The sequence below is a fragment of the Ranitomeya variabilis genome, chromosome 2 (assembly GCF_051348905.1).
Source record: "Ranitomeya variabilis isolate aRanVar5 chromosome 2, aRanVar5.hap1, whole genome shotgun sequence".
In the NCBI taxonomy this organism is placed as follows: domain Eukaryota; kingdom Metazoa; phylum Chordata; class Amphibia; order Anura; family Dendrobatidae; genus Ranitomeya; species Ranitomeya variabilis.
Window position 1 is genome coordinate 432,201,629 of NC_135233.1, and position 24,562 is coordinate 432,226,190.

At 46.9% G+C, this 24,562-nt stretch overlaps 1 protein-coding gene across 1 annotated transcript in view; it reads left to right on the forward strand.

Moving 5' to 3' along the window:
- PDHX (pyruvate dehydrogenase complex component X) overlaps positions 1–24,562 on the forward strand; it is a 152,665-nt gene that overhangs the window by 74,376 nt on the left and 53,727 nt on the right. The window contains exons 2-3 of the mRNA XM_077287030.1: positions 22,077–22,160; positions 24,278–24,378. Coding sequence (XP_077143145.1) covers positions 22,077–22,160; positions 24,278–24,378 — 185 coding nt within the window. The remainder of the gene's footprint in view (positions 1–22,076; positions 22,161–24,277; positions 24,379–24,562) is intronic.

Genomic DNA, 24,562 nt, shown 5'->3' on the forward strand with positions numbered 1-24,562 from the left:
TGATTTTTGTTGTGCTTTTGGTTACTTTGTATATAGAGGTGCTATCAGTCATTGTACAGGAGGAGGAGGTGAGCTGTGACATCATCTATTGTGAATGATTGATCCTGTGTTATCTACTGTACATAGAGGTGTTATCAGTCATTGTACAGGCGGAGGAGGTGAGCTGTGACATCACCTATTGTGGATGGTGGATCTTGTGTTATCTACTGTATATAGAGGAGTTATCAGTCATTGTACAGGAGGAGGAGGTGAGTTGTGACATCACCTATTGTGAATAGTGGATCCTGTGTTATCTACTGTATATAGAGGTATTATCAGTCATTGTACAGGATGAGGAGGTGAGCTGTTACATCACCTATTGTGGATGGTGGATCCTGTGTTATCTACTGTATATAGAGATGATATCAGTCATTGTACAGGAGGAGGAGGTGAGCTGTGACATCACCTATTGTGAATGGTGGATACTGTGTTATCTACTGTATATAGAGGTGCTATCAGTCATTGTACAGGAGGAGGAGGTGAGCTGTGACATCACCTATTGTGAATGGTGGATCCTGTGTTATTTACTGTATATAGAGGTGTTATCAGTCATTGTACAGGAGGAGGAGGTGAGCTGTGACATCACCTATTGTGAATTGAGGATCCTGTGTTATCTACTGTATATAGAGGTGTTATCAGTCATTGTACAGGAGGAGGAGGTGAGCTGTGACATCACCTATTGTGTATGGTGGATCCTGTGTTATCTACTGTATATAGAGGTGTTATCAGTCATTGTACAGGAGGAGGTGAGCTGTGACATCACCTATTGTGAATGGTGGATCCTGTGTTAGCTACTGTATATAGAGGTGTTATCAGTATGGTAATGATGATAAAGAAACTGCTGAAAACTTCTTGAAGGGTCAGGATTTCTTATAACCCAGTGGTCAGTAATAGAATTGCATGATCACTAATGCTGCTTTGCAACAATCTTCGCTGAAAATAACAAAATAAAAAAACAAAAAACATTCATCGAGGGTAGACAGACCTCAGATGGAACTAGGAGACTCATTAACATCATCAACAAAATAAATACAACCCAAGTCCCCTCGATAATAATCACTCTAGATGCTGAAAAAGCATTTGACAGAGTAAATTGGGAATTTCTTAGAGCTGTTTTGACTTGCTTTGGCATCTATCTTTGCTCTTTACTCTTTTCCGAATGCAAGGATTTATATTAACAACCAAATGTCCACATTTTTTTCAATTACCATATATACTCGAGTATAAGCCGACCCGAGTATAAGCCGACCCCCCTAATTTTGCCACAAAAAACTGGGAAAACTTATTGACTCGAGTATAAGCCTAGGGTGGAAAATGCAGCAGGTACCGGTGAATTTCAAAATTAAAAATAGATATTTCATACCATTCATTATGGCCCCATAGATGCTCCACATAAAGCTGTGCCATATATACAATGCTCTGCACCATTGCCCCATAGATACTCCACATAAAGCTGTGCCATATATATAATGCTCTGCACCGTTGCCCCATAGCTGTGCCATATAGTGCTCTGCACCGTTGCCCCATAGCTGTGCCATATATATAATGCTCTGCACCATTGCCCCATAGCTGTGCCATATAGTGCTCTGCACCGTTGCCCCATAGCTGTGCCATATATATAATGCTCTGCACCGTTGCCCCATAGCTGTGCCATATAGTGCTCTGCACCATTGCCCCATAGCTGTGCCATATAGTGCTCTGCACCATTGCCCCATAGCTGTGCCATATAGTGCTCTGCACCGTTGCCCCATAGCTGTGCCATACAGTGCTCTGCACCGTTGCCCCATAGCTGTGCCATATAGTGCTCTGCACCGTTGCCCCATAGCTGTGCCATACAGTGCTCTGCACCGTTGCCCCATAGCTGTGCCATATAGTGCTCTGCACCGTTGCCCCATAGCTGTGCCATACAGTGCTCTGCACCGTTGCCCCATAGCTGTGCCATATAGTGCTCTGCACCGTTGCCCCATAGCTGTGCCATATATATAATGCTCTGCACCGTTGCCCCATAGCTGTGCCATATAGTGCTCTGCACCATTGCCCCATAGCTGTGCCATATAGTGCTCTGCACCATTGCCCCATAGCTGTGCCATATAGTGCTCTGCACCGTTGCCCCATAGCTGTGCCATACAGTGCTCTGCACCGTTGCCCCATAGCTGTGCCATATAGTGCTCTGCACCGTTGCCCCATAGCTGTGCCATATATATAGTGCTCTGCACCATTGTCCCATAGCTGTGCCATATATATAATGCTCTGCACCATTGTCCCATAGCTGTGCCATATAGTGCTCTGCACCGTTGCCCCATAGCTGTGCCATATATATAATGCTCTGCACCGTTGCCCCATAGCTGTGCCATATAGTGCTCTGCACCATTGCCCCATAGCTGTGCCATATAGTGCTCTGCACCATTGCCCCATAGCTGTGCCATATAGTGCTCTGCACCGTTGCCCCATAGCTGTGCCATACAGTGCTCTGCACCGTTGCCCCATAGCTGTGCCATATAGTGCTCTGCACCGTTGCCCCATAGCTGTGCCATACAGTGCTCTGCACCGTTGCCCCATAGCTGTGCCATATAGTGCTCTGCACCGTTGCCCCATAGCTGTGCCATACAGTGCTCTGCACCGTTGCCCCATAGCTGTGCCATATAGTGCTCTGCACCGTTGCCCCATAGCTGTGCCATATATATAATGCTCTGCACCGTTGCCCCATAGCTGTGCCATATAGTGCTCTGCACCATTGCCCCATAGCTGTGCCATATAGTGCTCTGCACCATTGCCCCATAGCTGTGCCATATAGTGCTCTGCACCGTTGCCCCATAGCTGTGCCATACAGTGCTCTGCACCGTTGCCCCATAGCTGTGCCATATAGTGCTCTGCACCGTTGCCCCATAGCTGTGCCATATATATAGTGCTCTGCACCATTGTCCCATAGCTGTGCCATATATATAATGCTCTGCACCATTGTCCCATAGCTGTGCCATATAGTGCTCTGCACCATTGCCCCATAGCTGTGCCATATAGTGCTCTGCACCGTGGCCCCATAGCTGTGCCATATAGTGCTCTGCACCGTGGCCCCATAGCTGTGCCATATAGTGCTCTGCACCATTGCCCCATAGCTGTGCCATATAGTGCTCTGCACCGTTGCCCCATAGCTGTGCCATATAGTGCTCTGCACCGTTGCCCCATAGCTGTGCCATATAGTGCTCTGCACCATTGCCCCATAGCTGTGCCATATAGTGCTCTGCACCTTTGCCCCATAGCTGTGCCATATAGTGCTCTGCACAATTGCCCCATAGCTGTGCCATATAGTGCTCTGCACCATTGCCCCATAGCTGTGCCATATAGTGCTCTGCACCGCTGCCCCATAGCTGTGCCATATAGTGCTCTGCACCGTTGCCCCATAGCTGTGCCATATAGTGCTCTGCACCATTGCCCCATAGCTGTGCCATATAGTGCTCTGCACCGTTGCCCCATAGCTGTGCCATATAGTGCTCTGCACCGTTGCCCCATAGCTGTGCCATATAATGCTCTGCACCATTGCCCCATAGCTGTGCCATATAGTGCTCTGCACTGTTGCCCCATAGCTGTGCCATATATGCTCTGCACCGTTGCCCCATAGCTGTGCCATATAGTGCTCTGCACCGTTGCCCCATAGCTGTGCCATATAGTGCTCTGCACCGTTGCCCCATAGCTGTGCCATATAGTGCTCTGCACCGTTGCCCCATAGCTGTGCCATATATGCTCTGCACCATTGCCCCATAGCTGTGCCATATAGTGCTCTGCACCATTGCCCCATAGCTGTGCCATATAGTGCTCTGCACCGTTGCCCCATAGCTGTGCCATATAGTGCTCTGCACCGTTGCCCCATAGCTGTGCCATATATGCTCTGCACCATTGCCCCATAGCTGTGCCATATAGTGCTCTGCACCATTGCCCCATAGCTGTGCCATATATGCTCTGCACCATTGCCCCATAGCTGTGCCATATATATAATGCTCTGCACCGTTGCCCCATAGCTGTGCCATATAGTGCTCTGCACCGTTGCCCCATAGCTGTGCCATATAGTGCTCTGCACCGTTGCCCCATAGCTGTGCCATATAGTGCTCTGCACCATTGCCCCATAGCTGTGCCATACAGTGCTCTGCACCATTGCCCCATAGCTGTGCCATATAGTGCTCTGCACTGTTGCCCCATAGCTGTGCCATATATGCTCTGCACCGTTGCCCCATAGCTGTGCCATATAGTGCTCTGCACCGTTGCCCCATAGCTGTGCCATATAGTGCTCTGCACCGTTGCCCCATAGCTGTGCCATATAGTGCTCTGCACCGTTGCCCCATAGCTGTGCCATATATGCTCTGCACCATTGCCCCATAGCTGTGCCATATAGTGCTCTGCACCGTTGCCCCATAGCTGTGCCATATAGTGCTCTGCACCGTTGCCCCATAGCTGTGCCATATATGCTCTGCACCATTGCCCCATAGCTGTGCCATATAGTGCTCTGCACCATTGCCCCATAGCTGTGCCATATATGCTCTGCACCATTGCCCCATAGCTGTGCCATATATATAATGCTCTGCACCGTTGCCCCATAGCTGTGCCATATAGTGCTCTGCACCGTTGCCCCATAGCTGTGCCATATAGTGCTCTGCACCGTTGCCCCATAGCTGTGCCATATAGTGCTCTGCACCATTGCCCCATAGCTGTGCCATACAGTGCTCTGCACCATTGCCCCATAGCTGTGCCATATATAATGCTCTGCACCGTTGCCCCATAGCTGTGCCATATAGTGCTCTGCACCGTTGCCCCATAGCTGTGCCATATAGTGCTCTGCACCGTTGCCCCATAGCTGTGCCATATAGTGCTCTGCACCATTGCCCCATAGCTGTGCCATATAGTGCTCTGCACCATTGCCCCATAGCTGTGCCATATAGTGCTCTGCACCATTGCCCCATAGCTGTGCCATATAGTGCTCTGCACCGTCCATTATTGCCCCATAGCTGCTGCTGCTGCAATAAAAAAAAAAAAACACATACTCACCTGTCTTGCTTGCAGCTCCTCGGCGCCATCTTCCCGGCGTCTCTCCGCACTGACTGATCAGGCAGAGGGCAGCGCGCACATTATATGCGTCATCGCGCCCTCTGCCTGAACAGTCAGAGCGGAGAGACGCCGGGAAGATGGCGCGGTGCCCGGCGTGTGGAACGAGGACAGGTGAATATGTAATACTTACCTGCTCCCGGCGTCCCGCTCCTTCCCCCGGACAGCTGGTCTACGGTGCCGCAGCCTCTTCCTCTGTCAGCGGTCACCGGCACCGCTGATTAGAGAAATGAATAGGCGGCTCCGCCCCTATGGGGGGTGGAGCAGCCTATTCATTTCTCTAATGAGCGGTCCCACGTGACCGCTGTACAGGGGAAGAGGCTGCGGCACCGAAGACAGTGTGACAGGCAGGGGGAGCGACAGGAACGCCGGGACTAGGTGAGTATATGACCGTGCTCACCTGCCGACCCACCACCGATCATGACTCGAGTATAAGCCGAGAGGGGCACTTTCAGCCCCAAAATTTGGGCTGAAAATCTCGGCTTATACTCGAGTATATACGGTAACGGTACCAGGCAGGGATGTCCATTGTCACCCCTGTTATTTGCATTGGCCATAGAACCACTGGCGATCAAAATTAGGAACAATAAACTAATATCAGGTATCAACACTTCCAACCGCCAATATAAAATCAGTCTCTTTGCAGATGACTTGTTGCTTTCCCTCTCAGATCCGATAACCTCGACTTCAAACTTGATGGAAATTCTACAGTCATTTTCTAGAGTATCATACTTTAAAATAAATAATAAAAAATCTAAATTAATCCATTTCAACCCAGGCAAACAAACCGAGGAGTATCTGAGGGCGAGGACGGGTTTCACCTGGGAAGAGACTGAAATCCCCTATTTAGGGGTACTATTCACTAAAAACATCCCATCCACCATTAAAACTAATGTCGACAAAGTCATAAAAACAATTTCAAACGACTTTCTTGCGTGGAGTAAATCTGGATTGACTTTGGTAGGTAAAATACTAGCAGTCAAGACCATTGTCCTCCCTAAAATCCTTTACTTATTCAGAACACTCCCGCTAATGTTCCCTATATCGTCTTTAAACAAGATACAAGCTTTAATCAATTCATTTATATGGGACAACAAAAGGGCAAGAGTAGCTAGTAATATCCTATATAAAAACAAACTTAAAGGAGGCCTAGGGCTCCCGAACATCCAAGCGTATTTTTTTAGCAATCTTATTAAGCAAAGCCACTGGTTCAACATTTCAACAAATCCAGCTTGGCTGGAACTGGAGGTTTCCAGCAACAATAACCGACTCCTAAAAAATTATATATATGACAAATTATTCAAATCTAAATCTCCTACTTCTCACCCAATTATAGGGGCTATGTCCGCCGCATGGGTTAAACTCGCTAAACCTAAGAGAGGCATAAATAAATCAGTCTATGTAAATAACTTTCCACTCCCGTTACTCGCGGATAATTACAACTTCCACTTCCCAACAAATTGGCTACAATTAGGCATTAAGACTGTTAAGGACATCTATGACGACAATTTTATTAGCTTTGAAAACTTAAAAAAAAAGTTCAACCTCCAACCCTCAGATTTTATGTCATATTTTGTTCTGTAGGAACAAGTCAGTAAGTTCATAGGCAGACCATACCTGAAGGCGGAAATAGCAATTTTACTTCTCAACAACACAAGACACAAGATTTTTTGGAGCACGAAATTCCTTTATAATAACTTTAATAATGATACTAACCTTACTAAAAACTCCTATCTAATCCACTGGGAGAAAGATCTGGGATCCCCAATCAGTGAAGATCATTGGGAAAGAGCCATAAATAATTCTTATTCCTCCAATATTTCATTAACTCTACACGAATCCTTCTCTAAGATTTTGGCAAGATGGTACCTTACACCAGTAAGACTGTCACATATTAACAACTCGCACTCTTCTTTTTGTTGGAGGGAATGTGGTTACCCAGGTAGCTTATTGCACATATTCTGGAGCTGTCCAAAAATTAAACCTCTATGGAGACAAATATCCATCTATATAAACAAAATCCTCAACAGAGAGTTGACTCTCACCCCTCAAACGGCTTTACTCTCCATTGTTTTGGACAACATCCACCCCTCATTGAGACATGTCGTTATACATGTCTTATTAGTCACAAAAAATTTGATAGCTTTTTATTGGAAAAAGAAAACGGTGCCGCGACTCTGACGTTGTCGACAGACTCTACCTCCACAACTCCTTGGAATATAGATTTGCAGTGATAAATGGTGATATATCTAAATATAGTTTGAAATGGGATAGATGGAATCTTTTGTTCCCCCAAGACTAACCTGATAGGTATTCACGTACATTTGATTTTTTGCTTGTTAACATTTTCTCTTTCAGGGTATTTAACCTACTGTTAAACCTGTTAGAAACGTGTTTTTGATCATGACTTTAGGTTTGTTCCGCTATTATTGTCAAAGATTCTATCCACTTGGATTTGCTATGGTTTTAAGTTACTCAGGCTGGTTTCACATTTGCGGTTGTGGCCGCAGCATTTGTACCGCATATAAACGCATGCGTCGTGTATTCCTATATTTAACATTAACCCCTTCCTGACATCCGACGTACTATCCCGTCGAGGTGGGGTGGGCCCGTATGACCGCCGACGGGATAGTACGTCATAGCCGATCGGCCGCGCTCACGGGGGGAGCGCGGCCGATCGCGGCCGGGTGTCAGCTGCATATCGCAGCTGACATCCGGCACTATGTGCCAGGAGCGGTCACGGACCGCTCCCGGCACATTAACCCCCGGCACACCGCGATCAAACATGATCGCGATGTGCCGGCGGTGCAGGGAAGCATCGCGCAGGGAGGGGGCTCCCTGCGGGCTTCCCTGAGCCCCCCGCAGCAACGCGATGTGATCGCGTTGCTGCGAGGGTCTTACCTCCCTCCCTGCCTGCTCCAGACCCGGATCCAAGATGGCCGCGGATCCGGGTCCTGCAGGGAGGGAGGTGGCTTCACAGACGCCTGCTCAGAGCAGGCACTGTGAAGCAGCCTGCACTTCTCTCAGATCGGTGATCTGTCAGAGTGCTATGCAAACTGGCAGATCACCGATCTGTATTGTCCCCCCCTGGGGCAAAGTAAAAAAGTAAAAAAAAAAATTTCCAAATGTGTAAAAAAAAATAAAAAAAAATATTCCAAAATAATGAAAAAAAAAATATATATATTATTCCCATAAATACATTTCTTTATCTAAATAAAAAAAAAAACAATAAAAGTACACATATTTAGTATCGCCGCGTCCGTAACGACCCCACCTATAAAACTGCCCCACTAGTTAACCCCTTCAGTAAACACCGTAAGAAAAAAAAAAAAAACGAGGCAAAAAACAACGCTTTATTACCATACCGCCGAACAAAAAGTGGAATAACACGCGATCAAAAAGACTGATATAAATATCCATGGTACCGCTGAAAACGTCATCTTGTCCCGCAAAAAACAAGCCGCCATACAGCATCATCAGCAAAAAAATAAAAAAGTTATAGTCCTGAGAAAAAAGCGATACCAAAATAATTATTTTTTCTATAAAATAGTTTTTATCGTATAAAAGCGCCAAAACATAAAAAAATGATATAAATGAGATATCGCTGTAATCGTACTGACCCGAAGAATAAAACTGCTTTATCAATTTTACCAAACGCGGAACGGTATAAACGCCTCTCCCAAAAGAAATTTATGAATAGCTGGTTTTTGGTCATTCTGCCTCACAAAAATCGGAATAAAAAGCGATCAAAAACGGTCACGTGTCCGAAAATGTTACCAATAAAAACGTCAACTCGTCCCGCAAAAAACAAGACCTCACATGACTCTGTGGAGCAAAATGTGGAAAAATTATAGCTCTCAAAATGTGGAGACGCAAAAACTTTTTTGCTATAAAAAGCGTCGCTGGTTTCACACTTGCGTTTTTGTCTGCAGCGCTTTTTGCACAAAAAAAGCATGCGTTTTTTCCCTATATTTAACATTGAAAACGCATGCGTTTTTTTTGTACACGTTTGGTCGCGTTTTCAAACGCATGCGGTTTTTTTCTGCATGCGTTAATTTTCAGAAATACAACCTGCAGTATTTTCTTGGTGTTTTTAAGCACATGCGTTTGTTTGCGTTAAAAACGCATGCATTTTTATCGAAAAAAAACAGAAAACACACTGAAAAGCCACCCACCACCATCAAGGTGATAAAAGGATCCAAACCCTAACCCTAACTCTACCCCTAACCTCACCCCTAACCGTTTAATGAACATTTTCTGACAGTCATAGTGCCACGTATTTCAGTGCCACGTATTTCAGTGCCACGTATTTCAGTGCCATGTATTTCAGGGCAACGTATCACGTATTTCAGTGCCACGTGTTTCAGTGCCACGTATTTCAGTGCCACGTATCACGTATTTCAGTGCCACGTATCACGTATTTCAGTGCCACATATTTTAGTACCACGTATTTCAGTTGCACGTGTTTCAGTGCCACGTATTTCAGTGCCACGTATTTCAGTGCCACGTATTTCAGTGCCACGTATTTCAGTGCCACGTATCACGTATTTCAGTGCCACGTATTTAAGTGCCACGTATCACATATTTAAGTGCCACGTATTTAAGTGCCACGTATTTAAGTGCCACGTATTTCAGTGCCACGTATTTCAGTGCCACGTATTTCAGTGCCACGTATTTCAGTGCCACGTATTTCAGTGCCACGTATCACGTATTTCAGTGCCACGTGTTTCAGTGCCACGTGTTTAAGTGCCACGTATCACATATTTAAGTGCCACGTATTTCAGTGCCACGTATTTCAGTGCCACGTATTTCAGTGCCACGTATTTCAGTGCCACGTATTTCAGTCACGTTTAGGGTTAGGGTTAGGGGTAGGGTTAGGGTTAGGGCTAGGGTTGGAGGTAAAGTTAGGGTTGGGGCTAAAGTTAGGGTTGGGGCTAAAGTTAGGGTTAGGGTTTGGATTACATTTACGTTTGGATTAGGGTTGGGATTAGAATTATGGGTGTGTCAGGGCTAGGGGTGTGGTTAGGGTTACCGTTGGGATTAGGGTTAGGGGTGTGTTTGGGTTAGGGTTTCAGGTAGAATTGGGGAGTTTCCACTGTCCAGGCACATCAGGGGCTCTCCAAGCGCGACATGGCGTCCAATCTCAATTCCAGCCAATTCTGCGTTGAAAAAGTAAAACAGTGCTCCTTCCCTTCCGAGCTCTCCCGTGCGCCCAAAAAGGGGTTTACCCCAACATATGTGTTATCAGCGTACTCGGGACAAATTGAACAACAACTTCTGGGGTCCAAGCTCTCTTGTTATCCTTAGGAAAATAAAAATTTGGGGGGCTAAAAATCATTTTTGTGGGAAAAAAAAGATGTTTTATTTTCACGGCTCTGCGTTATAAACTGTAGTGAAACACTTGGGGGTTCAAAGTTCTCACAACACATCTAGATAAGTTCCTTGGGAGGTCTAGTTTCCAATATGGGGTCACTTGTGGGGGGTTTGTACTGTTTGGGTACATCAGGGGCTCTGCAAATGCAACGTGACGCCTGCAGACCAATCCATTTAAGGCTGCATTCCAAATGGCGCTCCTTCCCTTCCGAGCTCTGTCATGCACCCAAACAGTGGTTCCCCCCCACATATGGGGTATCAGCGTACTCAGGACAAATTGGACAACAACTTTTGGGGTCCAATTTATCCTGTTACCCTTGTGAAAATACAAAACTGGGGGCTAAAAAATCATTTTTGTGAAAAAAAAAAAGAATTTTTATTTTCACGGATTTGCGCTATAAACTTTAGTGAAACACTTGGGGGTTCAAAGTTCTCAAAACACATCTAGATAAGTTCCTTGGGAGGTCTAGTTTCCAATATGGGGTCACTTGTGGGGGGTTTGTACTGTTTGGGTACATCAGGGGCTCTGCAAATGCAACGTGACGGCTGCTGACCAATCCATTTAAGTCTGCATTCCAAATGGCGCTCCTTCCCTTCCGAGCTCTGTCATGCGCCCAAACAGTGGTTCCCCCCCACATATGGGGTATCAGCGTACTCAGGACAAATTGGACAACAAATTTTGGGGTCCAATTTATTCTGTTACCCTTGTAAAAATACAAAGCTGGGGGCTAAAAAATCATTTTTGAGAAAAAAAAAAAATTATTTTCACGGCTCTGCGTTATAATCTGTAGTGAAACACTTGGGGGTTCAAAGCTCTCAAAACACATCTAGATAAGTTCCTTAGGGGGTCTACTTTCCAAAATGGTGTCACTTGTAGGGAGTTTCAATGTTTAGGCACATCAGGGGCTCTCCAAACGCAACATGGCGTCCCATCTCAATTCCAGTCAATTTTGCATTGAAAAGTAAAATAGCGCTCCTTCCCTTCCAAGCTCTGCCATGCGCCCAAACAATGGTTTACACCCACATATGGGGTATCAGCGTACTCAGGACAAATTGCACAACATTTTTTGGGGTCCAATTTCTTCTCTTACCCTTGGGAAAATAAAAAATTGGGGGCGAAAAGATCATTTTTGTGAAAAAATATGATTTTTTATTTTTACGGCTCTGCATTATAAACTTCTGTGAAGCACTTGGTGGGTCAAAGTGCTCACCACACATCTAGATAAGTTCCTTAGGGGGTCTACTTTCCAAAATGGTGTCACTTGTAGGGAGTTTCAATGTTTAGGCACATCAGGAGCTCTCCAAACTCAACATGGCGTCCCATCTCAATTCCAGTCAATTTTGCATTGAAAGTCAAATGGCGCTCTTTCACTTCCAAGCTCTGCCATGCGCCCAAACAATGGTTTACACCCACATATGGGGTATCAGCGTACTCAGGACAAATTGCACAACATTTTTTGGGGTCCAATTTCTTCTCTTACCCTTGGGAAAATAAAAAATTGGGGGCGAAAAGATCATTTTTGTGAAAAAATATGATTTTTTATTTTTACGGCTCTGCATTATAAACTTCTGTGAAGCACTTGGTGGGTCAAAGTGCTCACCACACATCAAGATAAGTTCCTTAGGGGGTCTACTTTCCAAAATGGTGTCACTTGTAGGGGGTTTCAGTGTTTAGGCACATCAGGGGCTCTCCAAACGCAACATGGCGTCCCATCTCAATTCCAGTCAATTTTGCATTGAAAAGTCAAATGGCGCTCCTTTCCTTCCGAGCTCTGCCATACGCCCAAACAGTGGTTTACCCCCACATATGGGGTATCAGCGTACTCAGGACAAATTGTACAACAACTTTGGGGGTCCATTTTCTCCTGTTACCCTTGGTAAAATAAAACAAATTGGAGCTGCAATAAATTTTGTGTGAAAAAAAGTTAAATGTTCATTTTTATTTAAACATTCCAAAAATTCCTGTGAAACACCTGAAGGGTTAATAAACTTCTTGAATGTGGTTTTGAGCACCTTGAGGGGTGCAGTTTTTAGAATGGTGTCACACTTGAGTATTTTCTATCATATAGACCCCTCAAAATGACTTCAAATGAGATGTGGTCCCTAAAAAAAAATGGTGTTGTAAAAATGAGAAATTGCTGGTCAACTTTTAACCCTTATAACTCCGTCACAAAAAAAAATTTTGGTTCCAAAATTGTACTGATGTAAAGTAGACATGTGGGAAATGTTACTTATTAAGTATTTTGCGTGACATATGTCTGTGATTTAAGGGCATAAAAATTCAAAGTTGGAAAATTGCAAAATTTTCAAAATTTTCGCCAAATTTCCATTTTTTTCACAAATAAACGCAAGTTATATCAAAGAAATTTTACCACTAACATGAAGTACAATATGTCACGAGAAAACAATGTCAGAATCGCCAAGATCCGTCAAAGCGTTCCAGAGTTATAGCCTCATAAAGGGACAGTGGTCAGAATTGTAAAAATTGGCCCGGTCATTAACGTGCAAACCACCCTTGGGGGTGAAGGGGTTAAAAACGCATGCGTTTTTGTTTGTTCGCGTTTTGCCGCATTTGACGACACATGCGTCGTTTGCGGCTTGGCGCGGAAATGCAACATGTAGTAATTTCTAGAGGCATCTATTTGCCGCCTGGAAATGTATGCGGTCGATTGCACAAGGATTGCGACAAAAAAGCCGCATTGCTGTCTATGTAAACGCATGCGTTTTTAAGCACATGCGTTTTGTTGTGTTTTTGAACGCATGCGTTTCAATTGAGAAAAACATGTCTAGACACTGATAAGCCACCCCCTTCCATCAAGGTGATTAAAAGGGAGGGTGTGGACATTTGCAGGTTACTTCTCACCAGACTCTGAAGCAGACGGGACCCAGACAGGCTACATCTTGGAGGAAAACAAGACCCTGAACAATGTGAGTATATCCTAGGCAATGCCTTTATTTTCTATTTTCTGTCTCTACATGTCCTAATTTCTGCCATTTCTTTCTTTCTACATGCATCAGAATGTCTTCTTCGGATTCTTCATCTGGTGAGGAGTTTCGTCCTGGGCCGTCGGAAGTCGAGCATGTCAGTGAGGTGAGTATTTGCCTCGTCAGATTGGTAAGCATTCACTGTCACATCGACACATGTGACAATTTGTTTTTTTCTTTTTTTTAGAGCTCTTCTACTGCGGCTGAGACAGGGCCGGAGCAGCGGAGTCAAGGTCCGGTGGAAAGATGGCAGCGGGTACGTATACAAGGCTGACTGTCCTCAGTGCATTATTCTTGAATCTTCCTTTCTTTCCACTCGTATTTCTTTACTTTTTTCTTCTGGAATCCTTTTGTATGTTGACTTTCCTATTCATGCCATTTCTCAGCATCGTTTTTCTTTCTTTTCCTTTAATTGAGCAAACTTTAATGACTTTCTGTAATTTTTAGGTTTCACAACAGGAGGATGATCTGATAGAGAATGACCTCCTCATCTCCCTGGTCCAGGAGCGAGTCCCGTTGTGGGACACCCGGGATCCACCGCACTCGAACAACATCACGATCCAGCGGTTATGGAATGAGGTGGCCCAAGCGATGTAGGATGGCTGGGACAGCGCCCCGACATGGGTCCGAGCTGCATTTGGTAAGTATTGCACTGCAGTGTGAAGCAGCAGAGACCTTGGTCGTGCTCACTCGACTGTGTATGATGAAAGAAACTCTCTGGAGTTTCTCTCATCACACACAGTTGTGTGAGCTCGGCCAAAAGTACTTTTTCTGACCACAATTTTTTTTTTTAACAGTATCCAAAGTCAAAACACATTGGCGTTCGATGAAGGACTGCTTCAACTAGGACCTGCGTCAAGAGAGCCGTGTTCCCAGTGGTTCAGGAGCAAGGATCAGACGCTACAAATACCATAGAGTACTGTCATTTTTAAGACCGGTCCTCCCCCAGAGAACGTAAGTATTTATCACGTGCATTAGGTTGTATTGTATTGCCATAATCTGTATTTTTACATTCCACAGGATTTTGCGTCTGGTAAATTTTTGATAGTAATTTTTTTTCCCTTTTTTCCCAGCACATACAGCACGACTGTCGGCCCAGGTTCTGGAGCGGTCCTTCATCCGACAGCCACGGACCCGTCCCAGCCATCCAGCAGCGCAGCAGCAAGTGGGCCTTCCACACTAACTGGAGACCAGGGAGCTGGTCCATCAGGTCTTCCCCTTTCGCAGTCCTCTTCCACTGCCCCCTTTTTTTTGGGCTCATCCCGGCAGCGGCAGAGGGCTTCGAACAGGTCACTCATGCCCGAGTTTTTGCACTTGAGCTCGGTTTTACACGCCGCAATCAAGGCTTTGGGTGACCGAATGGATGTTTCACATAGCCTCTTAAATGCACGTATCCAGGAGGTCAGCAAAAGCCTTGATCAAGTGAAAGCCGACCTCAGAGGCCAGCACATCATTTTTTTAATCAAATTGAGCAGGGCGTGTCGGAACACCTTACTCCTGATCTCCAGCTGAGTGTCATGCAGGCCTGCAATGCTGCTTACGTGCAGGCTATGCAGCAGAGTCGGTATTTCCAGCAGACAGTGGGGGCATATCCTCCTGTGCCTTCACTATCACGATTGACCTCAATGTCGACCTCTGCTGCATCCCACTGCACGGCCACCTCAATTCCTTCCACAACCGGACACCACTACAGCACCACCACCATGCCGAGTTGAGTTGGACATCCCACCGCCACCACCATGACATCCGCTGCTCCTGCTTGGACCTCCTCCACTGACACCACGATGCAGCAGGACCCTGGCATGGCCTTCCGTACCGCCACTAGCACGATGCAGCAGGACCCTGGCATGGCCTTCCGTACCGCCACCACCACGATGCAGCAGGACCCTGGCATGGCCTTCCGCTCTACGAGCACTATGGACTCTGGCATGGCTGCACGTTCTACGAGCACTATGGACTCTGGCATGGCTGCACGTTCTACGAGCACTATGGACTCTGGCATGGCTGCACGCTCTACGAGCATTATGGACTCTGGCATGGCTGCACGCTCTACAAGCGCTTTGGACTCTGGCATGGCTGCACGCTCTACGAGCGCTATGGACTCTGGCATGGCTGCACGCTCTATGAGCACTATGGACTCTTGCATGGTGCAGCCGGACCCTGACAGGTCACCCGCCGCCACGCCACGCCATATGAGCCCACCAAGACCTCCCACAACCAGGCAAACCAAAAAGAAATTACAAAAAAAAAACACAGAGGACTCTTAGCTTTCCTCCCCCTTCACCTCCCAATGTGTCTAATGTCAGGTTTGTCTCACCCTTCCAGTGCGTCTCAAGCCTCTTGTGTGTCAAGCCCCATCCCCGAACTTCCAGACCCTTCTAGTTTCATTGCCCCTTCTCCTGCCACCTCTGCGTCGTCCACGGTTAGCCAGGCCTCAGTTCTTCACACCCCAACGTTTACATCACTCTACCCCAAGCCGGCGCAGTAAATACATTTTTGGGTTGTTACAAAATAAAAAAAGTTTGATTTGCCCCAATTATGTTTGGTTTATTGTGTCTTCCGCCGCTGGCAACACACACCGTGCGCCATGAAACTTCGCCACACACTTTATTTTTTGGGCCACATCATATCTCCAGTAGTTATAAAAAAAAAAGACTGCAGCTTTGTGTGTCTTTAGTATACAGATATGAGGTGGCCCAAAAAATATTACATGTATCTCCATAATCTCTTTTTGTCTGTGCCTAGTGTGGCAGTCTGAAGAGAAAGTGGTGGAAATACAGTGCAGACCTCTACTGAACAGGTCAGGTGTCAAAAAACTCATTAGTTAGGACACCTGACCTGTTGAGTAGAGAACTGCCTTGTATAACCTCCATTTTCCCTTCTGTGTACATAATCTATTCCACACAAATTGAAGGGACGATGGTGATCACACACGGCATATCTATGCTCACCTGCACAGGTGTCAGAAATAGTGAATTCATGAGCCTGCATATGTTTATCATGAATTCATTATTTCTGACACCTGACTTGATGAGTATAGATAGTGTGACAGTCATTGTCTCTTCAGTCTGTGTCCAATGGATACAGCAGAACAGAATCAGGACGCAATGACGTCAACAAGCTTACCAATAAAGCAACATGGCTGCCATTACACTAGCAGTATGTGGCCAGTGTTTTTTATCAGTATTTGTAAGCCAAAACAAGGAGTGGAACAATTAGAGGTAAATTATGATATTAACATAATAACTTGCACCTCTGCCTTTATCACCCACTCCTGGTTTTGGATTACAAATACTGATATTAAAGACAGACCAAATACTGCTAGTTTTAGGACAGCCTTGGTTTGTAGAGGAAAAACATAGGAGACACGGTTAACACAACCAAAACTAAAGTTTATTAATGAGAAATATTATAATTTCAGAAAATTACTGGTACAGATCGAATTACAACAGGACATTTACACAACATTGTCCTGCCATGACACACGTCCAATATCTGAATTAAAAAAGGCAGCAAATTGGTCCCGCATGTGACCAACTGCTGCAGTTGACCGCAGCGGGTGATGCTGGAAATCGGGCAGTGGGTGTGCAACTGGTTCATCCAGTTCAATGTTGGGCCGCTCCTTAGCCATTATGTAATTGTGGAGAACCACACAGGCTTTGACCACCTCGTTGACTGTTTCCACTTTTAGATTTATGGCTGATGCAAGAATGCGCCATTTAGAGACCAGAATGCCAAAGGTACACTCTACTGTTCTTTGGGCCCTGGTCAGTCTGTAGTTAAAGATCCTTCTAGTGTGGTTCAAGTCCCGACTGGAATAGGGCTTCAGTAGGTTTTCACACATCTGAAAGGCCTCATCCCCAACCATAACAAATGGCATCGGTGGACCTTGAGTGTAGGGGAGAGGTTGTGGCGGGGGAAAATTGAAATTGTTGCCATACACACGGCGGCCCATATCCGAGTTCTGGGAATCGTTGCCATGGCCAAAAGCTCCAATGTCCACGGCGATGAAGCGACAGTTCGCATCGGCTATTGCCATGAGCACAACAGAAAAATATTTTTTATAGTTGAAGTACTCCGATCCTGTTCTGGCAGGTTTGATAATGTGGATGTGCTTTCCATCCACCACTCCTAAACAGTTGGGGAAATCACACACACTCCAGAATTTTTCCGCAATTTCAAGCCACATGTCGACGGTGGGTAGGGGTATAAACTCATCCCGGAGTACATTCCACAAAGCCCGACAGGTGTCCGCAAATATTCCGGACAGGGTGAATATTCCAAGCCGGTATTGGAAGTGGAGGGATGATAAACTCTCTCCGGTTGCAAGAAATCTGGAAGAAAAACAAACACAAAAAAAATTACAATCTATTTTTTTTATGGTGTGTTTACGCTAAAGAAAGAAAGGAAAATACCCCAAAAATACATGTCAGAAAACACAAACTTTGGACTGTCATTGGTTTAGATTTGGAACGTACCTTAATGTAACCAGCAGACGTTCCTCCGGTGGAATCGCTCTACGGAGCTGGGTGTCCTGTCGCCGTATGGCTCCTTGGACACGAGCAAGCAAATCCCGGAACGAGTCTTGCGACATCCTTGTGTATTCCTGGAATTTCTCCGGGTAGCCATTAAGCTCGGCATACAGCGTGTGATAGGCTCCACGGCTCTCACGTAGTTCGATAATGGGGTGTCTCCAAAAACACCTACGTTGTCTCCTTCTCTATCTTTCGCGATTTCAGTCTTGCTCCCAAGCAAAAGCACAGGCAAGAAACAGCTTGAAGCTTAAACCCAGGTTGAAATAAAAGCTCTCCATGTGAAGATCCATCATGACACAGGATACAGTAGCAAACTGTTAAAATTTCAGTAGCCCTAGGGTCTATATGTAGAGATCCCATAATACACGCCCTCTGTAGTCCTCTTGGCGGTGTCTGGTTTTCTTGATTTTTCTCTTGTGAAATTTCTCATCATGCGCACCAAAAACGCAAACGCAGGAAAAAACGCATATAAACGCGTACAAACGCGGCGTTTTTTTAACCGCATGCGTCTAAAAAACGCCGCGTTTATATGCGTTTTTTCCACCACTTGCGGATGCGTTTTAAACGCTGCAGATTTAAACGCTAATGTGAAACTAGCCTCATGTAGACACTACTTGAATTAAAGTCCTCCAGTTTACCCTCTGTCCCCTACCCATTTTTCGTCCTCCTTTTCTCCCCGCCCCCCCTCTCCCCCTCCCTCCCTTTATTTCCTCCATTTATTATTTTCCTCACTGTTGTTTTTCATATTTTGAAAATTTTCAATAAAAATGTTTGAAAAAGAAAAAAAAAAAAACCTGATGTAAACTCCAGTTGATGTGCTGATGACCCGTCTGCCCGGCCTGCAGACCCCCCCCAATGTGCGGCTGCAGCTGAACCAGTGGATGTAATATTGTGACCGGTGCGGGAACGTCTCCAGCGGAGGTCGCCCACCTGTGATTTCCAGGTCAGGGGGGTGTTGTAATCCTCAAGAGGTCAAAGTCATGGCGGACACGTGTCCGGTATAATTAGAGGGGACATCCGTGAGGTGACACCATGGGAGAGGTCGGCCGCACGCTCTCCTTACACAGCATATGCAGATCCCTGCAGATCCTGTGCTTTTGACCTGCTAAGACTGGTTACATGTAATCCCCATAATCCAATTCCATCGTTGTCTTTCTCGGTATAACACTTGGCACACTTCTCTGCGGCCGGAGGGGCACATGGCTCCTTGACCACAGGTGTCGGCCCTGCGGGGTATCGTGCGCCAATTAAAGGCTGCGCCCTGCACGGAAACAATCCCGTTATCTGGGTCCGTCAGATCCGCAGCATCCTCAAAAATGCCCTGGTGTCCAGGGGGATTTACATTCTCCCCATGGATAAGTCTGTGGTTCCCTGGGTGCAAAAGCCCCTCTGTCATCACTCCATTATTCTGTGCATAGAAAAGTTATCAGCAGCTTAGTTTTACTGTTGTTGCTGGGATGCTCTGCGTGTGTGACCCCGCTGTATCACAGCTGTGATGCTCTGCGTGTGTGACCCCTTTCATAGCTGCGATGCTCTGCGCGTCCTGACCCCTTGCTATTATATCTGCGATGCTCTGCGTGTCCTCATCCCTTTCTATTATATCTGCGATGCTCTGTGTCCTCATCCCTTTCTATTATAGCTGCAATGCTCTGCGTGTCCTGACCCCTTTCTATCATAGCTGCAATGCTCTGCATGTGTGACCCCTCTGTATCACAGCTGCGATGCTCTGCGTGTGACCCCTTTCTATCATAGCTGCGATGCTCTGCGCGTCCTGACCCCTTGCTATCATAGCTGTGATGCTCTGCGTGTCCTCATCCCTTTCTATTATATCTGCGATGCTCTGTCCTCATCCTTTTCTATTATAACTGCGATGCTCTGTGTGTCCTCATCCCTTTCGATTATAGCTGTGATGCTCTGCGCGTGTGACCCCTCTGTATCATAGCTGCGATGCTCTGCATTTCCCGACCGCTTTCTATCGTAGCTGCAATGCTCTGCGCTTCCTGACCCCTTGCTATCATAGCTGCGATGCTCTGTGTGTGCTCATCCCTTTCTATTATAGCTGGGATGCGCTGTGTCCTCATCCCTATCATAGCTGCGATGCTCTGCGTGTCCCGACCCCTTTCTATCATAGCTGCGATGCTCTGCGTGTGTGACCCCTCTGTATCATAACTGTGATGCTGTGCGTGTCCCGACCCCTTTCTATCATAGCTGCGATGCTCTGAGTGTCCTGACGCCTTGCTATCATAGCTGCGATGCTCTGCGTGTCCTCATCCCTTTTTATATTAAAGCTGCTATGCTCTGTGTCCTGCCACCTTTCTATCATAGCTGCGATGCTCTGCGTGTCCTCTTCTCTTTCTATTATAGCTGCGATGCTCTGCGTGACCTGACCCCTTGCTATCATAGCTATGATGCTCTGCATGTCCTGATCCCTTTCTATTGTAGCTGCAATTCTTTTCGTATTCGGACCCCTTGCTATCATAGCTGCGATGCTCTGCGTGTCCTCATCCCTTTTTATATTAAAGCTGCTATGCTCTGTGTCCTGCCACCTTTCTATCATAGCTGCGATGCTCTGCGTGTCCTCTTCTCTTTCTATTATAGCTGCGATGCTCTGCGTGACCTGACCCCTTGCTATCATAGCTATGATGCTCTGCATGTCCTGATCCCTTTCTATTGTAGCTGCAATTCTTTTCGTATTCGGACCCCTTGCTATCATAGCTGCGATGCTCTGCGTGTCCTCATCCCTTTCTATTATAGCTGCGATGCTCTGTGTGTGACCCTTCTGTATCACAGCTGCGATGCTCTGCGTGTGTGTTTCCTCTATCACAGCTGCGATGATCTGCATGTCCCGACCCCTTTATATCATAGCTGCGATGCTCTGCGTGTCCTGACCCCTTTCTATCATAGCTGTGATGCTCTGCGTGTCCTCATCCCTTTCTATTGTAGCTGTGATGCTCTGCGTGTCCTCATCCCTTGCTATCATAGCTGCGATGCTCTGCGCGTCCTGACCCCTTTCTATTATATCTGCGATCCTCTGTGTCCTCATCCCTTTCTATTATAACTGCGATGCTCTGTGTGTCCCGACCCCTTTCTATCATAGCTGCGATGCTCTGCGTGTGTGACCCCTTGCTATCATAGCTGCAATGCTCTGCGTGTCCTCATCCCTTTCTATTATAGCTGGGATGCGCTGTGTCCTCATCCCTGTCTATCATAGCTGCGATGCTCTGCGTGTCCTGACCCCTTTCTATCATAGCTGTGATGCTCTGCGTGTGTGACCCCTCTTTATCATAGCTACGATGCTCTGCGTGTCCTGACCCCTTGCTGTCTTAGCTGCGATCCTATGCATGTCCTGACCCCTTGCTATCATAGCTGTGATGCTCTGCGTGTCCTCATCCCTTTTTATATTAAAGCTGCTATGCTCTGTGTCCTGCCACCTTTCTATCATAGCTGCGATGCTCTGCGTGTCCTGACCTCTTTCTATCATAGCTGCGATGCTCTGCGTGTCCTCTTCCCTTTCTATTATAGCTGCGATGCTCTGCGTGTCCTGACCCCTTGCTATCATAGCTGTGATGCTCTGCATGTCCTGATGCCTTTCTATTATAGCTACGATGCTCTGTGTATTCGGACCCCTTGCTATCATATCTGCGATGCTCTGCGTGTCCTCATCCCTTTCTATTGTAGCTGTGATGCTCTGCGTGTACTGACCCCTTGCTATCCTAGCTGCGATGCTCTGCATGTCCTCATCCCTTTCTATTATAGCTGCGATTCTCTGTGTCCTGACCCCTTTCTATTATAGCTGCGATGCTCTGCATGTCCTCATCCCTTTCTATTATAGCTGCGATGCTCTGCGTGTCCTCATCCCTTTCTATTATATCTACGATGCTCTGCATGTCCTCATCCCTTTCTATTATATCTACGATGCTCTGCATGTCCTCATCCCTTTCTTTTACGTATAGCAGCGACGCTCTGCATGTCCCTATATATGAGTATATTTTACTTCTCCCTCCTCGTTTTGGGGGGCATTGCTGTTGCTGATGATGTTCGTCTGTCTTACAGGGGCGCCGTCTGTCCATGTCCTTATGCCAGCGCTGTCACCCACCATGGAGGAAGGAAACATTGTGAAATGGCTGAAGAAGGAAGGTGAGAAGAGACGGATCTCTGGAGCCGCTTCTGGGACGACCCCTAGAAAAAAATATAAGTTCCATGTTGTCGCCAATTTTTAAAGGGCTGGACCCCCTTATGTGGATATAACCCTTTTACCATAAGTACGGACCCCCTTATGTGGGTATAACTTGTGTACCACAAGGCCGGACCCTCTGGAAGCTTCACCGTCTCTTTGACTTGATAAGTTGTGGACCTTCCATCTGTTCTCTGCTTACATCCTCCAGTCTCCTGTGTCACACATCTGGTGCCCTGATACTTTGTTACAATGTGTCCCTGCAGGTACAATGCATACAACTGTAGCAAACCCTCAGCTGTGACAAGTATTAGGGAATAGCTCACTGATGATTGAACAAAAAGATTTGCAGGACTGCAATGCAGTGGCCATTTTGGTTTCCACGGTCAAGGGGCGGACCAGGGTCTGGCGGGCAAGGGGCGGACCAGGGTCTGGCGGGCAAGGGGCGGACCAGGGTCTGGCGGGCAAGGGGCGGACCAGGGTCTGGCGGGCAAGGGGCGGACCAGGGTCTGGCGGGCAAGGGGCGGACCAGGGTCTGGCGGACCAGGGTCTGGCGGGCAAGGGGCGGACTAGGGTCTGGCGGGCAAGTGGCGGACCAGGGTCCGGCGGGCAAGGGGTGTACCATGGTCTGGCAGGCAAAGGGCGGACCAGGGTCTGGCGGGCGAGGGGTGGACCAGAAGCGGGCAGATGGACCAGAGACGGGATTGTGGGCAAGCCAAAAGCTGGCAGACGGGCGAGCAAAAGTCAGGATGTCCAGAGTTGGGTAAGTGGGCGAACCAGAGGCGGGTGGTCCAGAGTCAGGTGGGTGGGTGAACCAGAGGCGGTCTGTTGGGTGAACCAGAAGTGGATGACCCAGTGGGTTAATCAGAGACCGGCGAGCCTCCTCCTACCTGCCAGCATCTCTGGCGCCTCTTCTGACTGGTTGGGCCAGCATTGCAATGACTACGTGGCCCCAGAAGAGCCGGCAGTGGCGCCGACAGGACGGAGGAGGTTCGTAGAGCTGTGGGCTGACGGCTATGGATTACCAACCTGTCTGCCACTCCAGAGTCCTGCAAATCTTTTTGTGCAAATCCTTGACATTGGGTAATCGCTCACATTCATTGGCAGCAAGCTGAGATGGAGGACGGAGAGGAATGAAGCACAAGATCAATTACAAAGTTGCTGGAAACTTTTTCCTGCCATTGGAGTCGTCTGCAACTTGGCGACTGTCAATCGAGTGCAAATATAGGGGAAAAAAGGAATTTGGAGGTTTGGACCTTATTTACTAGAAATAAGACTTTTCCCCCTAATTTTTCATCTTTCTACAGCCTCGACCCCGTAGCCTTACACACAGACCTATGTACAATCTCAGTAGTCCTATGTAAAACTACTCATACTATGGAAGGATCTGTGGCCAGCCTGCAGGGGGCGCTCTAACATAAAATGACCGGGTTTCTTTGGTCCCCTGGTTTGTTTTCTATTTCTATTTTTAACCCATTACACTCAGGTTTTTCCTTTAGACGAAGGCGTCGCGGAGGAGATTATTGGGGGGTTATTGGGGGTGGTTAGTTTGTGTTCAGATCTGCGGCAGGAATAACACTTTCTATAATTTTACCGAAAAATGACGGAATCTGGAGTCTCCGACACATGTTAACAGGGCTATAAAAAACAAGTGATTGTACAGATGGAGGGATCTGATCCCCTGTAGACTGTGATAGCACAGGACTTCACTTAAAGGGGTTGTCCAGATCGGCATCTGGCACCCAGCGCCCCACAATCAGCTGTTATGAGCCCCAGCTTGTACGGAGCAGCACAGCTCCATACACATATAGTGGCCATTCTCGGGTACTGCAGTTCGTCTCCTATAGCAGTGAATGGGAGCTGAGCTGCAGTACCAGGAATGGCCACTGCACGTGTACGGCACTATCCACTGGGTACATTCAACAAATATCTCATTGATGGGGGGAGCCGGATGTCAGACCCCCAGCGATCTGATACCGATGACCAATCCTCAGCTGATCGCTGCAGATGCGGTATTCTGCAACGCTCCTCTGTCGAGAAAACCTTTTTTTTAAAACTTTGTTTTTTCACTCTCCGGTAGGTGAGACGGTGAACGCAGGAGACGCCCTGTGTGAAATCGAGACCGATAAGGCCGTGGTCACCATGGAGTCCAGTGACGAGGGAATTCTAGCCAAAATTATGGTAAGGGTCCATTCATTTGAAAAGGGTGTTTCCCAGAATTTAAATTTACCCCCTGTCCATTGAATTGGTGATGGTGTTAAATCCTAGGATCTGCAGCCCCATCCTGAAGGAGCGGAGGTGTGCACGCTTCACCTTCACGCCATTCATTGTCTGCGGAACTGTCGGAAATAGTGCACCCCAGCGT